The following is an 18,123-nucleotide window of genomic DNA, read 5'->3' on the forward strand; positions in this document are numbered from 1 at the left end:
ACCACAACGACACCTGAAACTGGGAGGGTCCAAGGCAGCTGCTGTGCAAAACCACTGTCTTACAAGGGGTAAGCAGTAGTGCACTGAGATATTCAATGCAGATCATTTAAGATTAATAATTTCTTTCTGCTGCTTCCTCACTTTTCAGCTGTGAGGCTGCAGGGATTTCCCCACTGACTTTTCACATGGGACCCTTACTGCAATTTGCCTGCAGCTGGAAGAATTGGCACCTACGGACTGAGCTTCAGGCCATATTCAAATGTCTGGGGAAGGGAACAGATATGACTGATGTTAAGAGCCTTAGCTTCACATGCTTGGGTGCTTGTTCTGTAAAAGGCAACAGCTCTTGGATGTGATACACTGTAAGGGCCCACCGTGGCATACTTGGAAACACTGGGAGTAGAGGAAGCACTTGGAGAGGGCAGACCACTGCATTGCTCTGTGCAACATGTACCAATGCTGGAGCTGAGTGGAAAAACAGGACAGCGAGAGCAGCCACGACTTTCCAAGCCTCCTGCTCCCAGAGCCAACCACTGCACCCAGGTTTTCACCCCCCAGAATGATGATGTCCAAGACTGGGCTCTCACACCATTAGTCATTCCTTCTCCTGAGTGCCCTCCATGGCAGATGTTGCTCTTCTAGGCCTTTTAAGCACCAAGAGAGATTTTTAAAATCAACTTAATGTCCAGCAGTAGAACTGGTGGAAGCCCTTCAGCAGTTCTTCTTTATTTAATGTCCCTTTGTACATTTGCTCTCACAGCACAAGTGGGGCTGGTGGGAGTGTCTCACTCACCGTGTATCTTGCCTTCCAGACAGGAACCTGGCAGGGAAGGATATTGAGGTATTTCCGAGGCTGACGGTAATCCCAGAACTTAAAAAAAAATAGAAGGCAACAGAAAGACAAGCAAAAGCAGGAGTCAGCTGGCTATACTTTCAGGCTGCAGTCTTCCATGCGGCTTGCAGATATAACAGCAAAAAACTTGCCAGGGTGCCCACAGCATCATTAGTAATCCTATTCATTACGAGCAGAGATGGCCCCAAAGGACAAATATCAAGCTACTAGCATCTGGCAGCATCCCTTAGACAACAAGGGACTTGTTATATTCACAGTGATCATGGCTTGAGTAATTAGAGCAGGGAGACAGGCAGCCTGCATGGGCTTTCAGAGCTACAAGGTACCCTGCAGGCTCCCAGCCAATGTACCAGTCCAGACTGGAGGCAGGCCCACCCTGCTGTTACTGCTAATTTTGTAATGAAGAATCTAACCTTTTGCTTTGCTAGAATTCACAGCAATTGCATTTGCCTCAGAGCTTAGCTAAACGTGAATGAACTCCATTTGGCTGACATGCAAAGCGCACTGTTTCCCCGCAAGTAAAAGGCCCTACATAGCAATGCTTGCAGGCAGTCTCTTAGTGATAACCCAGTTCGGCATGAGTTTGGGTACCCCGGAGGCTGGAGTATGTCTCCCCGCAAGCTGCTGTAATCAGCTTGAGGCTGGCAACACTGCATTTTGGGGAGAAGGCTCTTCTGGCATGTATGGCCAGCTCCCTTCTGGCAAGCAGCAGGCAGAGGCAGTTGTTTTCAGCTTCAGTACTGCCCAAATCACCACAGATATGTGGCAAACATATGTGCACCCATTCTGCAACAACTTCTCTGCCTGTTCTGTAAAGCCACCCCTGGCTCAACACATGCAGGTGGCCAGAAACCAAAACATAAGGATGCAGATCTTGTCAATGGCAAGCACGCCCCAAGACTTCAGCAGCAGTAGAAGGGGATCTGCTCCACCACCCTGACATCTCCCAAGCAGGAGTCCCTGAAGCAACACTTACCCTGACAGAGTTGTCCTGGCTGGACGTGGCCAGCGTATACTCATTGTCAGGATGCCAATCCAGACCGTGGATTTTAGAGAGATGAGCTGCCAAGTACTCTACTGCAGTGCTGGGTTTCTGCAAGGAGAGACATTTTCCTTCTGAGCACAGGACTCCTGAAATTTGGTCTAACTAGACCTGGCATAAAAAGAGACACTTTTAACAAGGGCAAGAGAGGTGGAACACCCTCCTGCTGGGCAAAGGCAAATAGCTCAGCAAAAACAGTTGAAGAAAAGGTCCTGTGTAGGTGTGGCAAATTCCAGTCACCAAGTGCAGCCCTGAATGATACTTTATACTCAGTAAAACAGTTAAGTACTACAAGATGAAAAGCAAAATGTTAACGGGCACAGTGTCTGGGGAAGGAGGCTATCTACATGCTCTCTTCAGGCTCGCAGGCTCCCAATTCCCTCTAGTTTAAATTGACTCACAAGAAAGATTTGGGGAAAAAGTAGCATATTTTTCTCAGTATTTATCAGAGTATTTATCCCTCTGACCAGAGGGACGTCTGTATCAGGTAGGTGAAAATACGCACAAACTGCTCAAAAAACCCTTCAGCTTACCCTTTTGTCCCAAATTCGGACATCCCCATCATGGCTTGTTGCCAAACAGTTGGCATTTTTCTTGTTCCACTTCACCTGGGAAGCTCCAGCTGCAGTACAAAGAGAGCAGGTCAAAACAAGCAATTAAAAAGTAAATGGCACAGGAGACGCCTGGCCTGGGCTTAAAGCTGCTCTTCTTTGCACAGGAAAGGCAGTTCAGAGGAAGGATATCCCAGAAAACAGCACAAAGAATGGTGTGGAAACAATTAACCATTGTGTCCTCAGGACAGCAAAGCAAGAGTGTTCCAGTTACATGCCTAGAGATCTTCTCTGCAATTTCTAGCCACGGGTTGTACCCGATTAAAATACTCATGCCCATTAGTTCAGAAGGAGCAACTTCCTCCAGAGAAGAACTGCAGGTCCACTACCTCCCTCCCAGATCCCTTCTGTTTTCATTCAAGTTACTGCCAGGTGCTTAAAGATTGATTAACTTCTCTCCCCATGTCCTGGTTTCAGCTGGGGTAGAATTTTCTTTTTAGTAGCAGGTGCAGTGCTGTGTTTTGGATTTGGTGTCAGAACAATGTCAACAACACACTGTTGTGCTCAGTAACCTTTATACTAAGTCAACAACTTTTCGGTTTCCCAGGCCTTGCCAGCAGAAAGGCTGGAGGGGCACAAGAAACTGGGAGGGGACACAGCCGGGACAGCTGACCCGAACTGGCCCAAGGGCTGTCCCATACCATGGGACATCATGCTCAGTATATAAACTGGGGGGGTTGGCGGGGGCCTGCCGATTGCTGCTCGGGGGCTGGCTGAGCATCAGTCATTGGCTGGTGAGCAACTGTATTGTGCATCACTTGGTTTCTTTTCTCTCTTCCCTTTGAATTTCACTCCTCTCACCTTCTCCCTCCTTTTAATTATAACTGTTATTATTATTTTGGTTTTATTTAATTCCAATTATTAAATTGTTCTTATCTCAACCCTCAAGTTTTACATTCCTTTCTGATTCTCCTCCCCATCCCTCTGGGTGCGTGTGGGGGAGCGAGTGAGTGGCTGCGTGGTAGTTAATTATCAGCTGGGGTTAAACCACAACACCCCAACACCCTCTAAACTATCTGATGCTATACAAGGAACTAGTGTTATTATCTATTACTGAAATGGAGGTGCAGGAGAAGGCTGGAGTGCAGGTGGACCTTGTGTCTGGCCAGCTGGAGGTAGACTCACTGGGTGGACCAGAAGGCCACCGTATAACTGTCAAAACACACCACAGAAGTCAAAGACACCAACGGCATTGTAAAGAAACTGGATGATGGTCCAGATATGATGATATACGATATCACAAGGGACTCAGTCAAGGACCTAAAATCAGAAGATGGGCAGTCATTTCTAGTAAGTAGCAAAACACAGCTTCAGTTGATGTGGATTATTCAGGCATTGTAAGAGAAATACATGTTCTGTTCATCCTTATTCTGCCAGTATTTTCGAAACATTTTAAGCTATCAGAAAGGTGAGGTCCATGAAAAAGCTAAACAGATCTCAGCCAGCTGCTATTCCCCACTTCACTACCCACCTCCTGCTGCATGGTGAGCAGATTCACCCTGACAACCTGGCAAAACACTAGTCCAGGGGAAAAAAAAGCTGCCAATAGGCTGCCAGTTGATTGATTTGATCCACTCACGGAAGGGTACATCAACATCTAGACCAACACTAAATGTAATCAGGCACGGGAGGAAGGAAGATTTCCGGGGAGGAAGCTTCTGGGCTGGCTCAGCTGACCTGTGAAACCTGCGCCCAGGCACCAGAATAAGCTATGCTTCTCTCCAGTTCAGGAAGGCTTCTGCGTCGCTGATAGAGAGGTTTGCTGGCTGAGAAGGAAGAGGGAGCCGCTGCAGATGTGTAGCCTAAGGAGATCTAAGCAGCAGACCGTAAGAGACACACGTTGTGGGGACAGTAACTCAGGAAAAGGCTGTTTTTCTCATCACCCGTGCTTTGCCCAGCTCCAGCAGGCAGCTGGTGAGGACTGACACACAGCACCTGCCAGCAGGCGGGATTACAGGCGGCTGGACAGTCACACTGCCAAGAGCCATGACAAGTGCCTTTCCAGAGCAAGTGCAGCCCAAAGAGCATCTTTGTGTCACCGCTGCAGCTTCCTGCACCTTGAAGGTGCCCCAGGGCAGCAGACACAGCGGTTAACGTAGCCAGCCCCTCAGCAGGTAAGGGAGCAGGCTGGCAGCTGGCAGCACTGACACCACTGCCTGGGGTGCAATTCAGTTTCTCAGCAGATTCAAACACAAAAGGACATGGAGAAACTACAGGCAGGCGACACAGGACGAGCAGTGCGGCACAGTGGTTAAGCAGGGAAGAAACTATCTAAAAGGCAGAAATGCCACATGACCATCCATCAACTTCAGGACAGCCAGTCCAAGCACCACCACTGCCCTCCATGCCTGGGAACACCCAAGGGCTCCACGTTCTTTCTGAGTTCCACTCCTCTCTAAAAGGAGTTGAGAACTGGAGCCTTTCAGGCTGCCTCTACATGGGACAATCACACACGGTGGCACTTCGGTACTCTGCCACAATCAGTTCTGGAGCATGAATGGAGGGATGAATAACAGCAGGGGCATACAACAACAGGCTCGCTTAATGCCTGCATCATACATACATGTCATACTTACCGACTGCAGAGAGCGAGACTGTAGGCTTCCTGGTGTCTCTGAAACACAACAAGGCTAACGTGACTACCCACAGCCCAGCCCAGCAGGTCCACACACACCGCACCACCCACCCCGCAGCAAGCTCCTTGCTATTCCAGGACTAATTTTATTGCTGCCTCTTGGGAGCTAACGTGCCTTCTGCTTACCAAAGTACACTGATGTTAAATGGAATACGGAAAGAGGTGACCATCTGGAGGACAGCAGCCATCCTGTCTTGCCACCACACACAGTAGCAAATTTAAGATGTAGGATGGAGTTAGAGGAGCCTAGAGGAGAAACGCCTGCAAGAGCGGCACATTGCAACTGGGCAGGCAAGGAAACGGGGCTCACAAAGCGTTGCTGCAGGAAGCAACAAAATAGCCTTTCCCAGGAGGATTAAAAAGAACTAACAGAGCTGTGGAAAAACTAGACAAGAGGCACTGATGTGTTTGTGGAGCCTTTGCAGACCCTGATTCAAGGCAGATGGAGCAGTGACTTCAGAGCAAAGACTTCATGTCTAGCACATAACAACAAAATTACCAGGAAATAAGCCCAGCTGTGTACAGACACTACAGAACAAATTCTGCGGTGGTAGAAGCCAGTGCGGCACCATGACAGCTCCCAGCAGCTAGGACATGGAAAGGCAATTCACTCCTTGACCTTCCTCCTCAGGAAATCACCTGCCCTTTCATGAAAAACACCAGTGAAAATGAGGAACGTTGTCTTCAGCTTTTTTTGTTTGCTGAAAAGCAGAACATTTGCTGGAATGGACTGCACCTCTCCTTCTAATTCTGCCTAATCGAAAAGTTATTTTGTACAAAAAATTAAGCAGAGAATTTCCAGCTGCTCTTACCATAGGGCTACCTCCCTGGGGTGTCATTAGAGACAGCCGCTTCAGCAGCATGTTCTTTGCTGGAGGCCAGCAGCCCCAGGACCTTGCTGCCCCAGCAAGCTCAGAGACCTTATTAGCACAAGTGGGATGTAGAGGCTAGTCAGAGACTGCCTGAGCAGCGCTTCTGGACGAGTGACAGACGCAGACACAAAATGATGGAAGGGCACAGTAAGAGTTAAAGTGGGGCTTCTGATAACAGCCTTCAGATAACTCTGTTTTTTGCTTGGCACTAAGATAGTGTCACAGGAAAAGACAACCAGCAGTCATTGTCTCTCTATGTCTTTTAATTACGCATTAATAATATATTGCCATTCTCAAGCACCATTTAACCAAGGATCTAAGTGCTTCATAGGAGCTAAACAAGCCTCGGGGTAGCCTGGTGCAGTGGGGTTATATAATTATCCTCCTATTATCACTGAGCAAGGGAGGCAAGAGAGGAACAAAGTGACTTGCCAGGGGTCATAAAGAGTCGCTGTACAGCCAGCAAGAGAACCCAGCAGTCTCAATGCCAGCTCCTTGCTTCTCAGGTGTAAAATATGGGATTTCAATATTGGTGGGTTTTGGATATATAGTTGGAAATACATTACCCTGAAATTACTCATGATAGAAACCACCAGGAATCAAGAGATGGCACAAACAGGAAAATGTTTCTGAACACCACTGCCAGTCTTCCGACCACTGAGGGAGAGCCAGCGACAACCACTGAATTTAGTGGAAAATGGCTTAAGGATCATGAAATGGTGCCCACTCACTCAGCTAAAAAGCCCAGCAGGTTGAGGAACACCTTTGGACTCCAGAAAAAGCTGCCAAGGAAGGATCTGAAGTGGTTAGGAAGTGAAGCCAGTCAGTATTTTTTTAAAACAGGAGTGTGACTGTGGCTTAACTGTACCACTCTACCCTTCATTGACTCTGAACTGACTTGAAAATAGGGGAACAGAAGTCATCTTTGAGATTACGGGAAGTAAATGAAGCCCCTTCAAGCGCAGCTGAAAAGCAGCACCCATCAGTGCATGCTTTGCCCTGCAAGCTGTTAATTACAGAAAGGAGTCCAATGATTTCCCGGCAGTGCAGAAACATACTGATTCTTACTTGATGTCCCAGATATAGATGTATGTGTCAACAGAACTGGTGACCAGCAGGTCTGGCTCAAACACTGCCCAGTCCAGGTCACTGCAAATGCAAAATCATAGTAGGTCAGCAAAGAAAAGCACACACAGTTTGCATCAACTGCTCACAAGCCCCCAGTACATTTCTCTGACAAATTCATGGCATCCGTGACATCTACCAAAACTATTTAAGTGAAAAGCAAGATCTTAATCATTTCTCTAAGTAAATCCCAAGAAGCAATGAAATGCTTCTTAGTAAATTCCAGTGAAGTAACCTCCTAGCTCTGAACTTTACAGCTATCATGTATGCGCTCCTTCCTCCACAGGCAAAGTTACCAGGCATTCTTGGCATCAACCTCTCTCTGGGATGCCTTCCTATTGGGATCACCAAGTGCACCTGGGACACAAACAGCCTCCAGTCAGCCCAAACAATGGTGTTTCAAGGGCTGTACATACTTTCCACAATCAGGAGCTGGAGTAAAAAAAACAGTCCTTCACCTGCATTTCCAGCCCAGTGCTGTAATACAACCCTAGAACCAGAGGCAGAAATCTCTCCTGCACCACTGTAACACACTTTGAGCTTGACCTTTGGGATTACCTGCTTTAATTAAGCTGCTACCGCACACAAACATGGCTCGGATTTAATTTAATAAACATGCTGCTATCTGTTTCCCAGATGATGGCTGCTGTTCTTCACAAGGACAGCAGCCTAAGGCAATGACACTTGAGCCATCAAAGGCTAAGTTGATATACTGGGGGGAGCCATGAAAAGGTGAGCAGTTTCACATCTGACACCATCTCCAAATGGGAAGGCAGTACAGTCCGGAAAAGTGGAAAAAACAGGCTCAGAGCAAGAGCCTGAGCAGGGCCAGGACCAGAACATTCAGCTTCTACAGAACAATGCACCAGTTTCCACCCAGCGGTCCTCAGCATCCCTCGTTCCTCACCTGATCACACGTGTGTGTCCTTGCAGCGATGTGCACACTTCCCCATTACCTTCCTTCCACTTATACAGGTCAACTCGCTGATTGCTCTGAAATCAGATGGAAGAAAGGAGACAGTCTCAGGCAAACCAGGTAGGACAAAAATCCATGTCTTAGGACCAGGTTCTCTTCACTTTGAACAACCTGCTACCAATGAGTCACACTGTGATTAGCAGAGTCCTTGCCCAAAGCGGGAGAGCAAAGATGAAACTACAGGCTGCAAGGACTCAAAAGCTTACACTTTAATTACACCCACTTAAAATTGGAGATGAACAAGAATGGGAGAAAAAAAAAAAAAACACATTGCAAAATATTTCCATGAAATTATGTTCTCTGAGCTTTTATTTCCTAACAACATGCTGTAACTGCAGGCAACAGGCAGCCAAATTCTCTCCGCAGGAATACCCTGCCAGTCTTTTCAGATTCACAAATGGAGTTTTCAGTGAGGGGGATGATAGACCACCACTGGTCCTCCTCAATTCTTTCCCAATTTCCTTCTGGGATAATCAGGGCCATTGCCAAACAAAACCAATACAGTCTAATGGCTTCAAGATCACCTCCTCAAGGGTACGTCCATCCTTGCCAGCCCAGGGAAAAAAAAAAAAAAAAAAAAGCTTTAAGTGCTTATCACTAACTGTAAACCACAGGAGCAAACCAAATGAATCAATGACAACATTATTTAGGGCTCCTTTACTCATTCCAGGAAGAAATCCTCCCCCAAATGCAGCCACACACAAAGTTACTTAGAAACTAGTTACCGTGCTTTAAAGTTCATGTTCTGCCTCAATCGAGGTTTGCTTCAGCCCAGGCTGACTCCAGCCCTTCTGGGGCAGGAATTGCCTTTTTGAGTGCATATATAGCACCAAGCACAGTGATTCTTGGGCTGGAAATTCATCTTGATTTTGCAAAAACAGAAATAACACACCTTCAACATCTGATTTTCATTAGCCTCTTCTCAGACTTAACGTGTACATGAGGGAAAAGATAATAAAGAAGAGACATCTTACATTTTTTGTGGCAGTTTTTTGTGGTGGTGGAGTTTTTTCTACCCCAAAGCTGCTTCATATGAATTTAAACTTGCAGATAGATAAAACACTCCAGGCTTCCCTGAAATGAAAGGTCTCCTCCCAACCCAGCAATGATACATGGCACTTCTCTAATAGCTCACAGCAGGGCTGCACAAGGGCTTGGGGCAAGGAAAACTCCTTGCATGTTTCTTATTGACAGATGGATTTAAGGGGGTAGAGTGAAATTACCAAACAGGATTTGTCCAGGACTTCAGAGCTGCTGCTACAAGATGAGGATCACCAGAAGTTTCTCAGATTCTTAGTGGGGCATCTCACATGGAATGTGCTGACCCTAGCACCAGGTGTGTGGGAATGACAGCTCCTCCCATCAGGAGCATTTTCTAAAAACACATGTTTCTCCTGATAAGTATCAGTATACACTTCCAACAATTTCATCACCCTCTTGTTCAAGTATTTGTGACCACACAAAAGTAACAAGGATCTAGGCTCGAAAACAATGGCATTTCTGAAACAGCAGCAACGTGCTTGAGCCAGAGGGGAGACACAGCCAAGCACAGCAAAAGGACATGTTTCAGCTCTTCTGGAAAGAAGCTAAAAAAATAAGAAGCCCTTATTCAAACACAAGAACAGACTTTCCCTCTGCCTGCACCACTTCCAATTAACAGCACTGTAAACCAGGTGAGGATGCTGGCCAGCAGGATAGTAGCCTTTTACACACTCCCTTTCCATCCACAGGGATGCAGAGGGATAGGACCCTCAGGGCTGTCTACACCACCTGAACACATGACGACCTCAATAGCAGGCTGATGGAGGACTGACAGCCAGCTGAGTCCCGAAGTGGCAAATCACATCTTCACGTTGCTGAATCCAAGCTGATTTAGCCTTCTGAAAGCACCTTTGCTCCCTCAGACATGGCCCCCCGACACATCCACACTGCCTTCAGACCTGACCTGGGACATGCAGACCTGAGCACACGGTGTAAGTCTGCTTTCCACTTCTAAACAAGACAGGCTAAACTCTAGTCCTAGGACAGGGCTGTAATGCATCAGCACCTGAACATCAACCAGCTGTGAGATGGCTGGAAAGGAGGTGTTTCTGACCCATACTGGAAAAGCTGCCTGATCTCATCTTGGGGATTCCTTACCTGATGCGTGTTGTACATCTAAATCACCAGAGCATCTTTGCACCTTCATTTATAAACAGCAAAGTTTGATGCCAGCTGCACCTAGTTTCAGTCTGGAACAAGATGAGTTCCTGTGTTGGCTCCGTGCAGCAAGAGACAGGAGTGCTCAGATGGGTGGGATGGGCACAGCTCCCCTTTGCAGCAGGGTCCTGCTCAGATAAGCATTAATCTGATAACCTGATTAACTGGATATTGCCTTCAGAGTGTATCGGAAAAGCATCTTTCCCACTGTACTCGTGGCCTGCACAGTACATTTCCTTATCTGGTTTTGATTTTCACAGACTGTATCCAGAAGTGGCACTGAAGGACACCTTTTTGCAAGTTGAACTAACACTCCACTCAGAAGCAGACAGCTGCTGAAAGCACCTTTCAGATGTCAGTCATGTGCCAGAGCTGGGAAGAGACAGGCTGGGGAAGGTCACCAGAGCAAGCAAGCAAAGGCTCCTAACTGACAACACTGGTCCACTTTTAAGACTGCCCTTAACTTCAATCATAGCCAGTCCAGGAAACAAAAAGAACAAAAAAAACCCAGGAAACCACTTTCAGCTAAGTATTTTCTCAAAAAAATACATGAAACCTCTCTACCCCCAGCTATTCTAGGACTCTCAGGCTATAAAAGCAGATGCAACATGACAGAAAAAGCACCTCACCATGAGAGCAGTCTGCATCTGGCTAGTGCCGGTTGCTGCAGTGCTGTGGTTGATGGCTAAGACTGCTGCTAGCAAAAACTTGGGGCTCTGGGTGAACAAGCTACAGGGGCATGACAGGGTGAGTAAAGATCAGAGCTAAAAACTGCATTCAGGTCTCAGACGGCCACTACTGCTTCTTCAGAACAGCCTATTCACTTCTCCACACACTGAATAAGAGCTCCTCGATGACTCGGCCCCTGCCCATCTGCAAATCCAGATTGTTACAGCGGTGAGCCAGTATTGACTTGTGCTATTTACAGACTGCCTGGTGCACCACATCCCACCAGGAAGGCAGGGAGGTGAAAACAAAACAGCACAGAGCAAGAAATTCAATAAGTGCACAAATCTCGTAACAGAATGGAAGTTAGAAAGAGAGCACATCCCTGCTTCCTTCCAGAAAAGGACCATTTGGGTGCCTGATTTATTTGGCAAGGTGTTTTATAAAAGACAAGCAAGCAAAACTAGATTTAACACTGACTGACCAGTAACTCAGAGCCATCAAGCCAAATACCTTGCTGGCAGTAAATGAGAGTTAGGCCTTGATCTTGCAGTGTGACTTGCAGAAGCACGCCTGTGCCAGCTCTGTACAGCCTTCCAAGTCCGCAGAAGTCCACCCGTGAAAGACCAGGGAAGAGGATGAGTTACAGCTTTTTAAATGAGTGAACTTACTGAAGCTGCGAAGTAGTACGCATAGCTGTCGTGCGGGTTCCACTGCACTGCCCCAATGTCCCACTTGCTCTGGCGGGAGATCTTCCGATGACCCTCGTTTGGTGCATCCAGGTTGACTATGTAGAGGAAACGGCGGCTGCAAGACACAGCAACACAAAGAGGCTGCATCACACAGAACTGATCTCAAAATCCCAAGCTCACATGGAGCTCACAGCCTTGCATCTAGAGGGCCAAAGAAGAGCAGGATTTCACAAGACAGATGAAAATACTATTCCAGACACATACTTCAAAAAGAGCTACATTTAAAAAAAAGATAAAGCAGACATGCTGAAATTAGACAGGATCTGCAAATGTAATGGGTAGCTCAGACCACAGAAAACCTTGGATAAGTAGAATACAAAAGGAAGCACTGGGAAATGCTGTAAACACATCCAAATAAGCTTTGCTGGCCTAGTCCTGCAGCAGCAGAGCCGAGGCAGCACAGGGCTGGGCGTGCAACGCAACAGCTTCACTGGAACCAGCTTCAGTCTGGAGAGGTTGCTCTGAGCAAGAGTTAACGAGCCTTGACAAACATAAGATGATTCTAATGGCTGCATCTTTCCACACCATGCTGTCTGGGGGACTTGGTTCCACAGACAGTACGAGTACACCTGCGCAGAGCTAGCTCAGCTGCAGCAGCTTAACACGGGTGGACACAGCACTGCACTGATCTGGTTGTATTCCCTGAGCTAACCCTTTATGCAGCAGATGTATTTGCATGACGCTAAACCTGAGCTTGTACATTCTGGTGGACATGGACACCTTCCCCACAAAGCTAGGCAAGGTATCATTCCCTCCACAGTCTGATTCATCTTACCAGCAAGATAAGCCGCCCAGAAATAATTGTGAGCCAGCTGAACTCTAATGGACAACCAGCACCAAAACATATTGAACCATATATAATTAACCACACCAGCATCACAAGCTTGCATAGCAAGCACACAGCTGCTCCGAGCACTATGAATTTTCCCAAGAGAACGAACATAAAGAGCATCTTTGCTGCCTTTCCAGACCAAAGTCCTCAGGGCTCCCTACTCTGAAATGCGAAGATGCTGAGCCCTCTGAGGCTCTCCTACAGATTTAAAACAAAGGAGACAAAACCTGAAGGGCTGTTGAGCATGCAGTAGAAGCTTGCAAAGCAGAGGGCCACAGACCCAATGCTGAAGTGCAGACAGGCTGTCCCCAAATAAACAAGCTGTGAAACTGAGCAGCATAAGGAGGAAGTGGCATCAATTTAGACCCAAAGCAGCTGCTGAGCCAGTTACTCCTGCACAGGGCTGCCAGACTACGGGTTTACACGGAGGCCAGGGGGTCTCTGAGTTGTACGAAAGGACCTAAGGCTGACCAAACATCAGCTGCACCCACACAATCCTGAATTTCAAGTAAACACCCTTATTGGTGTGGTAATTGTGTCACTGACAGCAGGGCAGCAATAGCTGATAGTACTGAAAGGCGGCAGCTGGGCAGGCAACTGCTGAACAGTTTGAAGACTTGCCCTGGAGGTGGCTACATAATGCCAAGCCCTCCTGGGAGCTCTGGCAGCTTGCAGTCCATGGCACCTCCTGTTCTTGTGGAGTATCATCCCTCACTGAAGCAGGAGAGAAGCAGGTCAGGGAGCTTGGCTCTTCTGCCCAAGTACGCTGTGGGGATATCTGGGGCAAATTTTATCTTAAGGAAATTAAGCAAGCTGTATTTCAAGCAGAATCCAAACAGTACTTCATGGTGCTCCACCTCCCACAAGTGGATTTGGGAAAGCACGTATCGGGAAAGCCACGACAGTACTTTATTGTGCTGTTGTTGCTGGCTTTCCATTCTGTATCCCATTGGAAACGTGACCCAGAATCCTTTTCATCCAGCCTTGAACAGAACTCAGCTGCACCTTTCTGAAACAATACATCAGCCCTTCAATTGAGGTCAGCCTGAAGGTTGCTGATTTGGCTTGTGGAAATGATTGTCATACATTTCTAATGGGGACTGTCATGCTCACCCTGAGAGTACTGCACGCTGTCCCAGGCAATCCACTGACATCGCAGTCGCCTGTTAAAGAGAAGCAGAGACAAAATTAAATTATACCTGTCAGGTCAGCTTCTCGGTCAAAACACACAGCTTTGGGGAGGAGTTCAGGAACACCTGCCAGCTCATCTTCAAGGTATAAACTGCTACGGTAAGAGTCAAGGCTGATACCTGTCAGGGATGGCAGAAGTAACATCCCCTTAGAGAAGCACAGATGGGAGACAGGGTGTAGCGGTTGATTTTGGGATGCAGGACAGCGCACAAAAAACATCTTTGTTCAAGTAAACTGAAGGCAAGACCTGGCAGACACCATTACAAGCACTGAGACCTTGCTCCCTTCTCCCCGCTATGGCAATCACAGCTGCAGCCTTTCAATCAGCAATCTCTAATAATCCGTATTAATCAGCCTCTGCTCCTGCTCAGGAGCTTTCTCAGTCTCTCTCTCTTCCATTGCAGGGCCAGATTTAATTATATGTGTACTGGGAGATAGCAGTGCAACCATTTGTGTGTGGCTGGTCTCCAAAAATGAGACATGGCTAAGAGGCATCAGAATTTACTTTGGCACTGCTTGTAAAGAAGGCTAAGAGATAACTTAAATGCCATAAGACCCCAAAAAAATTAAACAGACTGTTTCAACATTGTCTCCCCCTTTTTTGTTCAGAATGGAATTGGCCAATCACCTCATTTAATTGCCAAGAGAATAAAGGAAAATTTTACTTGGAAAGCTGAACAGTTCAGCCCATAAGCACAGATATGACTTCAATGCAGTTTTTAGCGTTCACAGTACAAAATCAGCATGTGCCCCATACTCTTCAAACTAAGTGCTGTCATCTTCAAAGCTACCTCTCTGAGGGCTCAGGATGTCTCTGCTGCTCTTCAGGATTCTGCTAAGTACTCTCAGCATGGATATAACAAGACTTCCAGATGTCCCACAGCTACTACTTGCAAGTATCACTGAAACCAGACAGACAACGTGGCAATCCCACTCCATTTCAATCAGATTTGACAGGAGAATAACCATCACAAAAAACCAGGTTTTTTTCAAGCAGGGCCCCATTCCCTGCTTGCAAGTACACCAACTAAGGGAAAAACAGCATCACGGGCTCATTCTTCACTGGAGACCAAAATGCCACACGGCAAACAGCTACAAATGCCTGCAGAGTTTCAGCAGGAGTCTGCAGTAAACCCCAGGCCTACATCTATACCCCAACCAAGCCAAGTTCCAGCACTTCTGTTCCAGGAACAACCCGCTTCCATTGCTTTTTCTTGGTAGCACATCCAGTCTTCTGGCAAGGCTTTCCTAGTCCTAAAACTAATGCTGTAAATAAGCAGCTAGTTTTAATATCTCTAAATGGAAAACAAATAATTCCAGCTTCCTAAATTTCACACCACCTTGCAAAACTCAGCGGGTTACTAAGTTCATACTAAAAAAACCCAAACAAACAGAACACCAAAGAACCAGGAGAAGGAAGCTTTCCTTGACAATACACATTTCACTTCTGAGGAATGAAAATGAGGATCCCTAAAGCTGTTACTGGAACCGGAACTTTCTCATGTGATGAAGAGCTAGTCAGCTGACCTATTTCACACAGCTGTGGCCATCTTTCCTCAAGACAGAACAAACACCATCAATTTAAAGTGATTGATAATTTCACATACCAGCTTATTTTTTCCAGTATTGGCACCAGGATCTCATTCTTATAAATTGTTTATTTATTCATTATTATTTAATAATGAACATTGGTAAACTGTTTTTCCAGGCACCAAATGTCATAAAATGTAATGATCAACTAGAATGAAGTAAGAAGTTTCACATGTCAGGCTGCTATTCTGGTTGGTCATAAATGAAGTCATTTTATGGCAACAAATAGCTCCCTACAATACTTCAGTCTTATCTAGGCAACAGAAAGAAAGAAAAAAAACAAACAAAAAAAACCCCTGAAAAAACCAGTTGTCATTTAATGTGCTTGGTGAACTGATATGTCAGTCTTCACAGCACAACCTTCCAGAAGGAGGGAGCTGAAACTGAACAAACCAACCTGAAAGCAGTTTTTATCCTAAAACAGCAATCAGGATAGTCAGAATTGCTGTTTATGAGTAACAATTAGGTGAATAAGCATGGTAGGAGTACCACGCATGTAAAAACCAGCTCTGAGCCCACAACCCAGGCAGCATCTTTTCAGATTTCAACCACCTACTCTGGTATTTCACTTCATTTCTGCTAGGTAAGCCAAGGAAAATACATTTTCATGACTGAACTTCCATTAGTTTCAAATCTAGTTTCATTCTCTCCACCTGAAAGGCAACAGACCAACCCAATGTGCTAAGGCTATACTGGTTTTCAAGAGGTGCAAACTCTTGAGGCAAGAAATACCAGTTCCCTGCACACCCAGCTTCCCATCTACACACCAAGTTGCTACAAGTGGTACTATTTCACCGTTGGATGTGGCGAGCTTTACTCTCCTTTTGATAGCAAGGACAGTGTGACAAAAGCCTGTGGATCAGAAGAGTACAGAGACTGCCCCCTCTGTCACCTTGTACAGAAAGAGGACGCTTGTAGGCAATGCTGGCCCTAAACTACCAGAGATCTTCTGAAGTGTTGCAGGCTGGGTGCTGTAGCTTTCACATGACACGCTCTGGCATGGCGAACAAAGACAACTGCAGTGCTCGCAGACATGTACAGGCTATAAATGTAACAGCTGCCCACTCTTTTGACTCTTGTTTCCATGTGAATTGGTTTTGGGATGGGGATTCTGGAGACAGCATGGCCTACAGACAGAGCTGAAGCCTGGTACAGGACGATTACAGCCAAGGTGTTTCAATTTCTCAAGCTCGGGTTTCCCGTCTGCAAAAATGTTCATGCAGACTCCTAAAAAAAGCTCAAGCACAAACGTATAAATGAGTTTAACTTGAAGCAGCAGTCTAGCAGCCCCAACTGCACTGAAGCTCTCTGGTTTCGTATGAGAGAGCAGGCAGGTCAGAACAGCTGAAGAAAGATCACACCACAGTAAACCGAAGCGACCAAAATACCAATGGTTAACCCCGCAATTAAGGTATACGCCTGCACAACAGCAAGACTGAAACCAACTGCTGCAGAAGAAGATGGAAACACCTGTTCTCTCTCCTCTCCGCTCCCACACGCAATCATTATGAATAAGCAATCAAATCAGGAGGCCACGCATCTCCTGAGCCAGATGCAATTTAAACTGTGATCTAGGAAGACATACCTTCGTACCTCATTACCAGTTTCCTGAGAGCAAACCTTCAACAGCAGACAAACCTGCTTTAACATTTCTTCAATGAGGAAAACAAAGCCGATATAAAGCTTTTGAGGTATAAAAGCAAAAAGCTCTGTGAGCTTACAGGGGGAAGGCTGGATACAGCAGGCAGGACCCTGCACCTGTTTGCAATGGTGAGCACAGAGCTGACACTGTTCCAGCACAAGAGGACAAACTAGAAGACAAGTTTGCAGACCTGTATTTTTTATTTTAATCTTTCTGGGTTTCCTGTTGAAGCAGTTCATAGCTCACCCACCATCCCCAGCTTTGCTAAGCAGCTGCCAGCATCTTAAAAAAACCCGTTTCTTAGAATAGCTCCCAAGAGAGCACATAAGCAAACTCTTAGAATTCTCCAGTAGCCAGCAACTTCAAAAGCTGACCTTTTTGCTATTTATAAAAAAACAGAACCCGCTTTTCCTCCTAACCGAGCAATTCCCAACAATTTATGTCGCAGCAGAGAAGGCAGCTAAAATGGTCTCAGAGGAAAAATGAGGAAAGATGTGTGGGAAGTGGTAATAGCTCCTATTAGGCCTGCCAATATACTTTAAAAAAAAAAACAGCCGAGATCTAATTAAGACTAAAAATAAAGCGCCTCATGAATCAAGGCAGTATCTCCGCGCAAACGGCTCCGGGACCGGCTCAGCCCCGTCCGCGGCCGCCGAAAGGCCCCCTGCGGCCGCCGAGCCCGCCCGGGCCGGGCCCCGCTCCCGCTCCTCACGGGACAGGCCGCCCCCCCACCCCCCCGGAGCCGGCCAGAGCGGCAGCCCCCCGGCGACGGCGGCGGCGGCCCCCCCGACCTGGGCGTCGCGGAACTCCACCACCACATTCTCGCTGCTCCAGCGCGCCGCCATCTTGGGCCGCCCCAGCAACCCCCGACGCCGGCGGGGCAGGGGCGGGGCCGGCGGGGCGCGCGCGCGCGCGGCGCGGGGGCGGCTGGGAAATGCAGTCCGCCCCTGCCGGCGCCCCGCGCACCCCCCCCGCCGGCCGGGGGCGGGCAGGCCCGGGGGGCGCCGCGGCCTCGCTGCCCGGCAGCGCGGCGGGCCCGGGAGGGCCCGGTTCGCCCTCCCCTGGTGGCGGGCGGCTGCGGCGGCCCCCGGGCGGTTACAGGCCCGCCGCAGGCCCCTGCGGAGCGGGGTGTGTGGG

The 18,123-nt window shown here is 47.5% G+C and overlaps 1 protein-coding gene across 4 annotated transcripts in view; it reads right to left on the reverse strand.

Moving 5' to 3' along the window:
- WDR59 (WD repeat domain 59) overlaps nt 1-18,098 on the reverse strand; it is a 51,420-nt gene extending 33,322 nt beyond the window's left edge. The window contains exons 1-9 of one of the 4 annotated variants that reach the window (XM_055726414.1): nt 17,778-18,094; nt 13,677-13,726; nt 11,651-11,786; nt 8,046-8,131; nt 7,082-7,162; nt 5,083-5,120; nt 2,429-2,517; nt 1,830-1,946; nt 794-871 (exon numbers count right to left, since the gene is read on the reverse strand). In XM_055726414.1, coding sequence (XP_055582389.1) covers nt 794-871; nt 1,830-1,946; nt 2,429-2,517; nt 5,083-5,120; nt 7,082-7,162; nt 8,046-8,131; nt 11,651-11,786; nt 13,677-13,726; nt 17,778-17,831 — 729 coding nt within the window. In that variant the 5' untranslated portion in view covers nt 17,832-18,094. Of the gene's footprint in view, nt 1-793; nt 872-1,829; nt 1,947-2,428; nt 2,518-5,082; nt 5,121-7,081; nt 7,163-8,045; nt 8,132-11,650; nt 11,787-13,676; nt 13,727-17,777 lie in introns of all 4 variants that reach the window. The other 3 variants (XM_055726415.1, XM_055726416.1, XM_055726417.1) reach the window with 3 other exon arrangements.
- Between the last annotated feature and the right edge of the window lie 25 nt (nt 18,099-18,123).

This window comes from Falco cherrug, chromosome 14, assembly GCF_023634085.1.
Source record: "Falco cherrug isolate bFalChe1 chromosome 14, bFalChe1.pri, whole genome shotgun sequence".
NCBI lineage: Eukaryota > Metazoa > Chordata > Aves > Falconiformes > Falconidae > Falco > Falco cherrug.